The sequence below is a fragment of the Puma concolor genome, chromosome B4 (assembly GCF_028749965.1).
Source record: "Puma concolor isolate L17-30 chromosome B4, mPumCon1.1.hap2, whole genome shotgun sequence".
Taxonomy (NCBI): Eukaryota; Metazoa; Chordata; class Mammalia; order Carnivora; family Felidae; genus Puma; species Puma concolor.
In genome coordinates, this window is record NC_141673.1 from 101,216,376 (window position 1) to 101,227,714 (window position 11,339).

Genomic DNA, 11,339 nt, shown 5'->3' on the forward strand with positions numbered 1-11,339 from the left:
TGATGGCTCAGAGCCTGGAGCCTGCTTCCGATTCTGTGTCTCCCTCTCTCTCTGCCCCTCCCCCGTTCATGCTCTGTCTCTCTCTGTCTCAAAAATAAATAAAACGTTAAAAAAAATTTTTTTTTTTAAATTTCAAACGCACCTTATGGTACCTTGTACTGATGACATTCGTGCTGACCCACAATATTCAATAAATCTCAATTGGAAGAGAGGAGAAAATCTGAATTGCCTTTTCATGACAATTAAATATTAGCTACTAGATGACTGAATTTCCATGACAGAACAGCCCTTTCCTCGCCCTTTTCTGGGGCTGAGGTCCTGATGTGGAATAAGTCAAGTCAGCCAAAACTGAGTTTTAAACATGATTTATTACAAGTAGATAGTAGACACTGAGTATGATAAGGTAAGTGGAACTTCAAACAGTAAAGGGGAAACAAAAAATCAAGGGTATGCCCAACAATAAATTTCACAATCAGAACCGTATCGCCAGGCAATCATCAGGAGAGGGGAGAGGGGACTCACTAGGGAATAGCGCAAGATAGGAGCATTCTTCTCGTGTTGTTATCCATAGTTGGTATTCAAGGGAGAGGACCCCCACAGATTCAGACCACACCGAATGGCCAGCACAATGTAATGTTCAAACACTCCTGCCAGCCAAGTACCCCAACAATCAAGTTCTATTTAAATCACACTCCCAGGTCTTTTTTCAGTCATAGTGAAATCGTAGGAATATTGAGAGGAACAGAAAGCAAATGGATTGGTCATAGCCCTTGAAGAAGCTGGTGGTGTATGTATGGATTAGTCCATACTGGGGGGACTATTTTCCTGCATTGTCTTCTTTATCCAGTCAATGTAGTTCTTTACTCGTGTGTAGATTCCATAGGTTCCACACTGAGGGCCCCAGGACACCAGACCAGCTACATAGAATTTGGGGGTCTCTACACTGGGGATCTGTACAGCAAAAGCTCCGCCACTGTCCCCTTCACAGCTATCAACACCCTTCTGTCCTCCAGCACAGATCATGTTATTAGTGAAAACGAAGGCATTTATATCCAGTTTAAGATTTTCCCCTTTCACCTCCCGGCACCTTTCTAAGGGAGCAATGGGTAACTTTGCCCCTCTGAGCTGGCGCACATGATCTTTTTTCTCTGTTCGGCCCCAGCCTGAGATCAGTCCCAGGTCTCCCACCGAGGGATTGTATTCTGAGGAGGTACCTGGCAGGCAGATAGGGGAGACAGTGGGTCCCATTTTCACGGGCTCTTTCAGCTGCACAAGTGCAATGTCATTGTCAAAATTCTTCCGTGACTCTGGGTCATCCAACAATTTCCAACCCGGATGAATAATCACACGCTCAGCAGTAAGCATCTTGGTTTTTGTCAGATCTGAGCGGAGTACTGAGGTGGACCCAACGTACATTCCTGGGTTATGGTTTCTCTCCACGACATGGGCGGCTGTCAGCACCCAGTACTCATCGATGAGAGCCCCACCAGCCCGTGGGTCTGAAAAGAAGACTTGCCAGGGGAAATTTTGAATATCTGCAACAGATCCTCCAAATATCCTCTGTCTTCCTACAAAGGGCTTACTGGGAACACCACAGACTAGGAAAGAACAAGAACAAGGTGGAGAGGGAATAAGAAATAAATTATTGGCCTCCTACAGATCCTCCAACTACTCAAAAACTTGCCGGGCTTCACAATTCTCTAGCACAATAGGGCCAACCCTCCATTTGGTCAACCATCTGAGTATCTGACTCATCCTGAATGTAATCACCAAACATCTCACTTTTCCAAAGCCAGGCAGGCTCATGGGAGAGAGTCTGGTGTGTGAACTGAGGAGTCCAAATGAACTAGTGCCTCACACTATGAAAACAGCCCTCTAGAGGTACACTTCATCCTAGGTTCAGCACATGGGGACAGCGGCCCAACTGGAGGCAGTGCTGGGAAATTCTTTCCTCATACAGATGATGGAGGAGGCAGGCGTTCTACCTCCTTCTGACGCCCAGACCAAATGCTTATCGCCTTCTGTACCGAAGTCCTAACCGCAGCCGAGGCCCTCCTAGTAATCCATGGAGGTAGGGCAAAGAGAGGGTTCTCTTCTTTCATCGCTCATTTCAATTCCCCATTGATTCCAGGCCTGAATATTTTGCCATTACCGAATGCAACTACCACTGAATTTTATTCCAGACCAAGTCAGTTTACCTAAATCCCTCAGTAGTCAGCCTGAGTGGACTCTGAGTTGAGCATAATATCAGGCTTTGGACTCAGACAGACCTGGGTTCAAAGTCTACTGCTGCCTGTTACTAACTCTGTGACCTTGTATTCAGTTCACTCATCTCTGAAATGGAACTAGTAACACCTCAAAGGGTTGTTGCAAGGACTGGAATGAGATAATAAATGCGATTAATTAGCTCAGTCCCTAGCTCTCAATAACACTGTTGTTACTACAGGATCACCAGTATTATTCTGGCTTTGCCTGAAAGCCTTCTTCTATTCAACTCTGATCTGTCTGCAACTCTTCCTTTCTTTTATTCCTCTATATCTTGTTGCCATATAGACTCTTACATAATAACTGAGCTATTCAGCTGGTCTTGTTTCTGCATGAGGAATCCTCACTCTCAATTTTCGGGCCCTGTTTTTAGCAATTCTTTATCCCCTTATTGCATCTACTTTACCGAACTTAACTGGCCCTCCCTCTGCCACCAACTGTCACTGGCTGATTTTCTATTTCCTGTCAGTTGGCCTGAGTCAGGGCGGTGGAGGAATTCCCCAAGGCCCTGGCGGGCCCACAGCCCAGTGTTATCTCCACCTCCCTGGGCTAGACCCAGAGTGTTAAGTCCTTTCCCAAAAAGACTGCAGCTACTTTCAGAGAGTGGCCCCCCTCACCTCCACCTATGTCTGTGGTCTCTCCCCAACCCTGAGCCCTGATTACCTGGAACACATTTTGGCAGCTCGGTGCCCAGCAACTCATTCACCCAGCTCCCGTTGCCAGCACAGCGATACTCCCCTGCAATAGCACAAGGGACACAGGACACACTCACCACCACATCTTCTCTCTTCCACCCCCCCCTTTCATTCAGAGCCTCCACAACTCTGGCGTTTGAGGAGGGAATCGAATCAAATCAACTAGAACAGAATGTTGAGAACACCCTCGAAACAATCCTTCTGTCCTCTATTCGGCCAAAGGAGGGAAAGGAAGAGTCCCCTAAGCAGAAAGAGGATTACAGTAGAGATTGGAAAAATGCTTCCAGTGGGAAAATAAATTCAATTAAAAGCAACAAAGTGGTACATATTATGTCTTAACCCATCTTTCATCTAGTACTGCCAAGTCCCCTCCATCAAGAAAGCCAGGCATTTGGGGGCGCCTGGTGGCCCAGTCGGTTGAGCATCTGACTCCTGATTTGGGCTCAGGTCATGATCTCACAGTTCATGAGTGTGAGCCCCTCATCAGGCTCTGCACTGACAATGCAGAGCCTGCTTCAAATTCTCTCTCTCCCTTTCTCTCTCTCTGCCCCTCCCCTGCTTGCGCTCTCCCTCCCTCAAAATAAATAAATACATAAACATTAAATATATATATATTTACATATATGTAAGTATACAGATACATATGTATATATATACATATACATGTGTGTATATATATATAATATATGTGTGTGTGTGTATATATATATATATATATATTTTTTTTTTTTTTTAAGCAATCATTTGGTATGGTGACTTGACACTGGAAGCATTATTCCCGTAGGTTCTACATTAAATAATTGGCCAAAAGCTGGATAACCACATGAATATGGATATCATAGGGGGAATTCCGGCCACAGTTGTGAAACCGAGCTAGTTGATTCTCTACGGATGATCCTATATCCCATAGGAAAACTGCATCTCTAGACCAAGCCAAGAGAATAAATAAAGTCCATCCCATCTCCTTCATTTCTCTCCAAATTCTCTCCAAGCCAGAAAGAGTGTGCTATTCACTCTCCAACTCTCACTCTTTCTCCTCTTTTCCCTAGTCAAAGAAACCTACCACTTTCTTCATTTTCCATGTAGTAATATGGCTCCTCACAAGTATAGCGAATGACAGAACCAAATAAAGTATCTTCTGGATCTTCGACTGTACCATGCTGAATGGGTTCAGGAATTCCACAGTCCACAGCTATCAGAGGAAGGCAGGAGAGTGATGGTCAGGGAAGCCACTTCCTTCCAGAAGGAGTCATTGGAGCCAGTTCCATCCTCCAGGCCATGCTCCTCACTCCTTCCCCACCCGCACATCCATAAGGACACCTGGGCTGAATCTCCCCAGGTCACTGAGTCCTGCCAAATCAGATAGCCCCTTGAAAGCTATAAGGAGTAGTAGCTTCTCAGTGGTTGGTGGAGGCCCCTGCAGAAGCCAGGAATGGACCTCTTTGGTGCTACTAAGTCTACCAACCCCACAGCCTCTTTCTTTGAAAGAAGCCTGCTAATCTGGCCAGTCTAGGACCAGAACTGGGCTGGCAATTAATTGGCTGGCTTCTCTTCAAAAAATCCAACCCACTCTCTCACAAGCCTAAGAGGAAAACATGAATTTGAATCTTGATGAACCCATCTTTCAATTCCCTTAGAAAGGAAAAAAAAAAAAAAAGTCCCATTTTAAAGAGATACATACGTTGACATTTCAGTTTGGAATTACTCCACTTTCCATCACTTTGACAAGTAGAATAGAAAGATCTCGAGCCAACACTTCCCTGGAGAATAATACACATCACCATTAATTTATAAGGAGAGATATGAGAAGCCAAAATCAAGAATGGAATCTATCTCTGGCCTTGGATCAATGAGGAGTCCTGACCATAAGAAGTTTGGGGACATCTTATCTTAGCAGAATGACCCAAAGCACCCAGGAGTGGAGGCTAAAAGACAACTTTGTCCCAGCATATCAGAATCCCTTCCTCAAGAAGACTGAAAGCAGAAGGAGAATGTCAATCTGGCCAAGGAGCTCCATGACTTACAAGGAGGGACTAAAGATCCTGCAGTATTCTGTTTATGGAAAAGGGGTTATACCTTGCTCAAACAAGGACATTCAGTAAACCATTAGATAATTCCAGTATGCTCATCCTGACTTAGAGATTAGGGATAAGCCCCTAAATTTGTACTTTACCTGTACGACTTCAAACCCTTCCAGGCAGGTTATCCTCACCACATCTTTGAACACATATTTTGCTTTCTCAGGCTCCCAAACAGAATTGTCAGTGACGTCTTTGGGACAAGGGATTGCTTGGAAAGAACAGGGGGAATCAAATTACCAAATAGTTGGAGAATCTCTATTCTATTTACATCACCTTCACACTTTCTAAAATCATTCAGTCATCCTTAGTTCTGATGCTTAACATTCCAATGCAGATGTCTAAAACAATATGGCCTTACCTACTCCAGAAAGAGTCATTAAGGCAGTTTCATCCTCCCAGCTGTGTTAGTACATACTAACAAACCACCCCAAGTTGTACATACTAACCACTCCACGTCATCTGCACCCGCAAGCCCAGCTGAAGGATTCCTAGAGGTCAAGGCATTTCTAATGACCACTGACAGGTTTAGATCCTGCTGAAGAAGTGACGTATCTCAGGTGAACTATCCATACAACAATCTACCTGTTTGGATTTTACATTGTCCGGGGACTTCGGTAGCACCAAAGACCAACTTATAGGTTACTCACGATCTCCATGGTAACGAAGTTTCCAGCCCCTTTTTTGCTCTGTTTGGTCAGTTTGGAAGATGATATTAAGAGCATTGCTCCTGGTTTCAATATTTAGTGGCCCAGGGAATCCATTACCACAGTAAGGACCAAATTGCTTGTCTCTTGCAACAAACTGAAAAGAAACAAAATGGTGAAATCGGAAGAGAGAAAGAACTAAAAGATACAGGTAGGTAAAATGGAGGGGACAAAAGTAAAGAACGTAATAAAAGTAACATAAAATAAGAAGGAGAAGAAGAAAAGAAGGGGCAGAAGGAAAGACAATTTGTCTTTGGGGAGAAATTGATCTGTGTGAGTTGGGAGGAAAACTAATCATTCATCACTCACAACTAAACTGTCAGGGCAATGGCCCCCTGAATCAGCTGGTTCCACATCAAAATCTTCTCTCCGCACAGTCACGACCACTTGGTATCCCTCCTCCAAGAGGACCTGATATTCACACCTTGAATTCTCTGGGTATGGATTGGGATAATTGGGACTTGTGATCTCCCCAATCAGTGCCGTGAATACATCCCCACTGCAGTTGACTATGGGAGAAAAAAGAGAAAAGGGCAATCAAATATAGGGTCAAGCAAAGGAGTTCCTGCTCCATTCTGTGACTCTTCTCGTGAACTAACCATCCCTAACTGGAGCCCCCATGCCACAATTACATACCCCATGCAAATCAGTAGAGATACCCAATGCCTACTCAGTTTCCATCACATTGCATATGATAAAGCCTTTCATGGTTATGAACAGCCCCAGGTAGACTCTTTACAGGCATCTATTTCTCCTCTCCAATTCACTAACTTGACCCTGTAGGCTTGTCTTCCTCCACTCTTGGGGCTCCTCCACAGCTTATGGGTAACTAAAGATAGGTGCCAAAGCAAGGCTGAGGCTAGTCAAAATTAGAAAGGCTGGGGCGCCTGGGTGGCTCAGTCGGTTAAGCGTCCGACTTCAGCTCAGGTCACGATCTCGCGGTCCGTGAGTTTGAGCCCCGCGTCGGGCTCTGGGCTGATGGCTCAGAGCCTGGAGCCTGCTTCCGATTCTGTGTCTCCCTCTCTCTCTGTCCCTCCCCCGTTCATGCTCTGTCTCTCTCTGTCCCAAAAATAAATAAACGTTAAAAAAAAAAATTAGAAAGGCCAACAAAGATCTAACTGAAGCCTCAAACCATTCCAAACCCCAGGGAACACGCACCCCTCTTGATGCCAAGCTCACCTCCACAATTCTTCATATCATCATGGAGGAAGTATTCTGGGGGGCAGGAGCAGTAATAACCACCCATGAAGTTGTTGCAGAAGTGGCTACAAGGGGCATTGGCAAAGTCTGTGCACTCGTTTACATCTAGAAAAAGCAGAGAAAGATTGAGGTCAAGGACAGAGACTTAGAAGGAAGAATGAGTTTAAACCCAACCCTACAAGGGTAAGAAACGGTAGGAACGGCCTGTTACTTAAATAAATGAGTGAATCACCTTTCAGGATGGTATTATTCTGTGTTACTCTCCTGAAATATGATTCGAGAGTTGTGCCCTGCCATTGCACAGCTATAAGGGAGCTCTCAATGCCAGAGACCGTTGGCCTTTCTCACAGAGCATTTCGGCTCCAGAGACAACACTCTACAGGCTCAACATGATGAAATGTCTACTTCAGGGAGGAGCAATTAGTACACTTATCACTTTATAGGATTTGGGCACTTGCGTTAAATCTAAACAACAGTTCAGCCTTATGAGATGTTCTAACTTCACTTTAACCTGGAGTTAGGTACAGAAGCACCCAGAATTTGAAGGTTTGTTTGCCATCGGATGGGTTTGAATACCACGCATTCTTCGTGTGATTCTTGGCAAGTTACTTAACTTTCCTAGTCTTCTCTTTCCTTATCTTTAAGTGGAGATCATAATACCCACCTTGAAGAGTTGAGGTGAAGCTTAAGTTAATATAGGTAAAATTCCTGGATTTTAAAATTCCTGGGTTTTAAAATCCCAGTTTATAGTGGTTCTCAATAAATCACTATTTATTACCTATTTTTACCATTATCATCATCACCCTTAAGATACCACGTGTTTGAATTTCACAAAGGCAATTCCTGGAAAGACAGACCCAAATCAAGTCAACACCTCTTAAGAGTTACAAACAGGGGGACGCCTGGGTGGCTCAGTCGGTTAAACGTCCGACTTCAGCTCAGGTCACGATCTTGTGGTCCGTGAGTTCGAGCCCCGCGTCGGGCTCTGGGCTGATGGCTCAGAGCCTGGACCATGCTTCCGATTCTGTGTCTCCCTCTCTCTCTGACCCTCCCCCATTCATGCTCTGTCTCTCTCTGTCTCAAAAATAAATAAACGTTAAAAAAAAAAAAAAGAGTTACAAACAGGATCCTTATTTGCTGAATTGCTGTTTGTTCTGCTTCTAATCTTTTAGCTGGACCCATGAGGCACATAAAGAGGGGTGAGCCTTACCTACAGCGACATAGTAGGCAGCAAACCCAGTGAAACGTTCTTCATTGGAGAAGTCTGACTTAAAGATCACCTGGAGTTTATTGTACGGGATTTGGAACTCTTCCACGATGGGAGAGTTGGGACTCTTGCTGGTCCTCTGCCCACAGAGTTTCCCTTCTTCAAAGTCTCCTGACATTATCTAAGAGAAGAATCAAAAGGAAGCTGAGAAAGGGTAATATTTTGGCATGGAGGTCAGAAAAGGGGAGAGAGGGAATAGAACATTCCACCACCACCCCCAGCCCTATCCTTTATGCGCTTATTATAATATACCTGCACTGAGTCATATGCGCAGTTCTCCGACAGCTCTATGTCCAGATGGGTGAAGTAGAGGTGGATCCCATACCCTTCAGGAACTTCTATATCCCAAGATTTCTCTACCTCATTGGGGTATGCCTGAGGATAGTTCGGGGACAGGATCTCCCCATACATAGTAGGCTCAGCATAAACGGATGCCAAAAGGGAAAACAGGAAGACGCACCTGAAAGACAAGACATACGGAGACGTGGGTGACCCAGGTACTGGCAGACTAGTGAAGTGCTCGAGCATTTGTCATGGGCAGAAGGGAGGGGAAAGGAAGAGGGCAAGAGCACATGGAGAATCTCGTTGGAATAAAGCAAAAAGGCCTAGGCTGAACCAAAACCTGGGCTTCAGAGCCGAGCTGCCTTCTTGAGAAGGTAAAGGGAATAGAGCCCATGTACGTACATCTCTGTAGACTCGTGATCACTTACCGCATCTCTGGCAATTTGTTCATCCCTGGTGAACGGCGGTACGCCTCTTGGTCCTGGCTCTCTGCACCTCTGGACTTTGGAGCAAAGGGGTGGCAGGCCCGGCTGTATTTGTCTAACAAACACAGGCACCTTCTTTGGTGGTGGGGTCACCTGGGGTTCAGTGTCACCTTCGTGACAATAACACACAAGCTAAACAAAGCCGCACACTGATCACCGCATGAGGCCTGTCCTCTCCCCGCCTCCCTGGTTCTACTTCAATTCATTTTCTAGACTAAAACTAGAGCTTATCCTTCTCCCATTGCTTCTCAGGATCTTCTCCCAGTTTTTCTCCCAAAGAATAAGCACTTTCTCCCAATTTTCTTCCTTCCCTGTTGCCCTCCTTCACCCCTACCCCCCACCCCTGCCCCCTCTCTATCAGCCTCTCTCCTGCCCTCGCAAAACAATATCCCCGTTTCCACTCAGGCTTTCAGGCGTCTTTCCCCATCATGACTATCCATCTAGGACATTTCTCCCTCCTCTTTTGGCAAAGATCCCCCTTATCACTTCACGCCAGCTCTCTTTACTGTGTTTACTGTCACACATATTTCTCTTGGTGCTCCCGATGACCACTGATGGAGGAAAGAGCTTCTTTTACTAGGGGAAGGCAGTGACCTTGGGAGAAGTGGTCTGACACAGGGTTGGGTGGGAAATGAGAAGAAGGGCAGCTGAATGACCAGAAACACAAAAGGAAGGAAAGGTATTCCCTCAATTTCCTATGTTAATTTTCCAGGGTTTGGGTTTGTTGTTTGTTTTGTTGGTTTTTTTTTTTCCCCTTTACTAAAAAGAGATCTCTTTTCAAAGTTAAGAGGCTTGCCAAAAATGTTTCTAACCCTAAAAACAGTGGTAAGTAGCGGGGTGGCGGTGGGGGGAGGGGGGCAACCTAAGAGAAATAGGTTGCCTCTCTTCTGCCTTCTTTTATTCTGCTCCTTCCAGCACCCCCCCCATCTTTGCCCGCAACCTTCCTATGTGAAGTTTTCTGCCTTTCTTTTGTCTTCCATCAAAGCTCTGCTCTTCCGTTTTTAAGGTTTTTACCTTCAGCAGCTGATGGGAGCAAGTGGGTCAGTCCCCTCTCTCGTGCCAGCGGGCATGCTGGGCGACCCTGCCGACTCCCAGGGAGAGCAGCTCAGGGCCTGGACGCTCCCTCTGCAGGAACCTCTGCCGGCCTCCCTGTCCTGGTTCTGTTCATATGATTCTCTACCCCAGTGTGCATGTCTGAAATTCCCTGATCTAAACAAACGGGGGGGCTGGGAGACCGGGACATAGGGAAAGGGTAACTCAGCCTTGATCTTGGAGCTCCCTCTGCTTTTGAAACAAGAACTGCATACTCCGGTCAGGACTGAGGTCCCTGCATCTGGGGCTCCAGGGGGAGAAAGGAGGAGAGGGAAATTCCACCGATTGCCCAACGTTCTTTTTCAGCCAAAGGGTGTGTTAACAGAGTTTTCACAGAAGTCAGGTGACTTGTAGGAAAAGGAGGGGATTAATATGGTGGGGGAAAAGCCAAACCCAGAAGTTCCAACCCTCCAACTGTGTATGAATCACGACTTAAGGGAGAGTACTTACCAAAAATGCCTCTCATCGCTGCCCTTAAAGCAAATTTAATGGTTAGATAATGACTTAGACCTAGACCCGAGCTGGTGTGGGATGATGGTCTTCCTCTTCCTAAAATCCCCTCCAAGCATCAAAATCCTATCCACCAATCAAGCCCCAGTTCAGATACAGTCCAGTCTCATCCATAACCCTTGGGTCCCGACGGGTTTCAAAATTCAGAATTTTACAGATTTTAGAAAGGCATTGCAGGACATGGACCCAATGTTAGGTAACACCTTCTCCCCCCCTCCCCTCGAAGGGCTGGGACAATGCTCCATTATCAAACATTAATATTTCTGCAGCTAAACATATTGACCTTCACAGTAAACGGAATAACTAAAATTATATAATTTGGTTATAATTAAATATGATATTTATACATTCCTTATAGTTATAAATTACCTTACATCGGTTCAGGTCAGGTGTTGCCACCAAAGAGGTTTTGGTGTCAAACTTCAAAACAAGCAAACAAACAAACAACACACACACACACACACACATACACACACACACACACACACACACAAACACAAAAAGGCTTTTGGAATTCAAAGTTGCAGCTAAGGGACCAAGGGACGGCAGGCTGTACGATTCCTCCACAAAGTCTTCCCTGATCTCTCACCTCCTCTTTGTGTCCCTTTTTACTTCCTACCCCTATTTGGTGACTGCATTCCAGTGAATCTACACCTTATCGAAGGAAGATGCTCCCTTCTTTTACACACCACTAGGAATAAACACTTGCCAGTTAAACTGTGATATATCATTGATTATAAGATGAATCTTGATTTCAG

General features: G+C 45.4%; 1 protein-coding gene across 2 annotated transcripts; it reads right to left on the minus strand.

Moving 5' to 3' along the window:
- Positions 1–349: 349 nt before the first annotated feature.
- On the minus strand, positions 350–10,164 carry C1S (complement C1s). 2 transcript variants are annotated; one of them, XM_025930404.2, is made up of 12 exons: positions 9,994–10,164; positions 8,923–9,034; positions 8,465–8,672; positions 8,156–8,333; positions 6,925–7,050; positions 6,055–6,254; positions 5,689–5,842; positions 5,134–5,249; positions 4,642–4,720; positions 4,024–4,152; positions 2,929–3,003; positions 350–1,598 (listed from the first exon to the last, which is right to left on the minus strand). In XM_025930404.2, exons 2-12 carry the CDS (start codon positions 8,943–8,945, stop codon positions 799–801), a joined length of 2,088 nt encoding a protein of 695 aa, XP_025786189.1. In that variant the 5' UTR covers positions 8,946–9,034; positions 9,994–10,164; the 3' UTR covers positions 350–798. The 2 variants fall into 2 exon arrangements, with proteins under 2 accessions (XP_025786189.1, XP_086570303.1); XM_086714177.1 differs by having other exon boundaries at positions 8,923–9,089.
- Positions 10,165–11,339: the final 1,175 nt, after the last annotated feature.

Coding starts and splice junctions, on each gene's coding strand:
- C1S (XM_025930404.2), bottom strand. CDS start 8,945: ATGAACAAATTGCCAGAGATGCG. Junction 7,051..8,155: donor TGCCTACTATGTCGCTGTAG/GTAAGGCTCACC, acceptor TGCTTTTTCTAG/ATGTAAACGAGTGCACAGAC. Junction 4,721..5,133: donor AAGGGTTTGAAGTCGTACAG/GTAAAGTACAAA, acceptor ATTATTCTCCAG/GGAAGTGTTGGCTCGAGATC.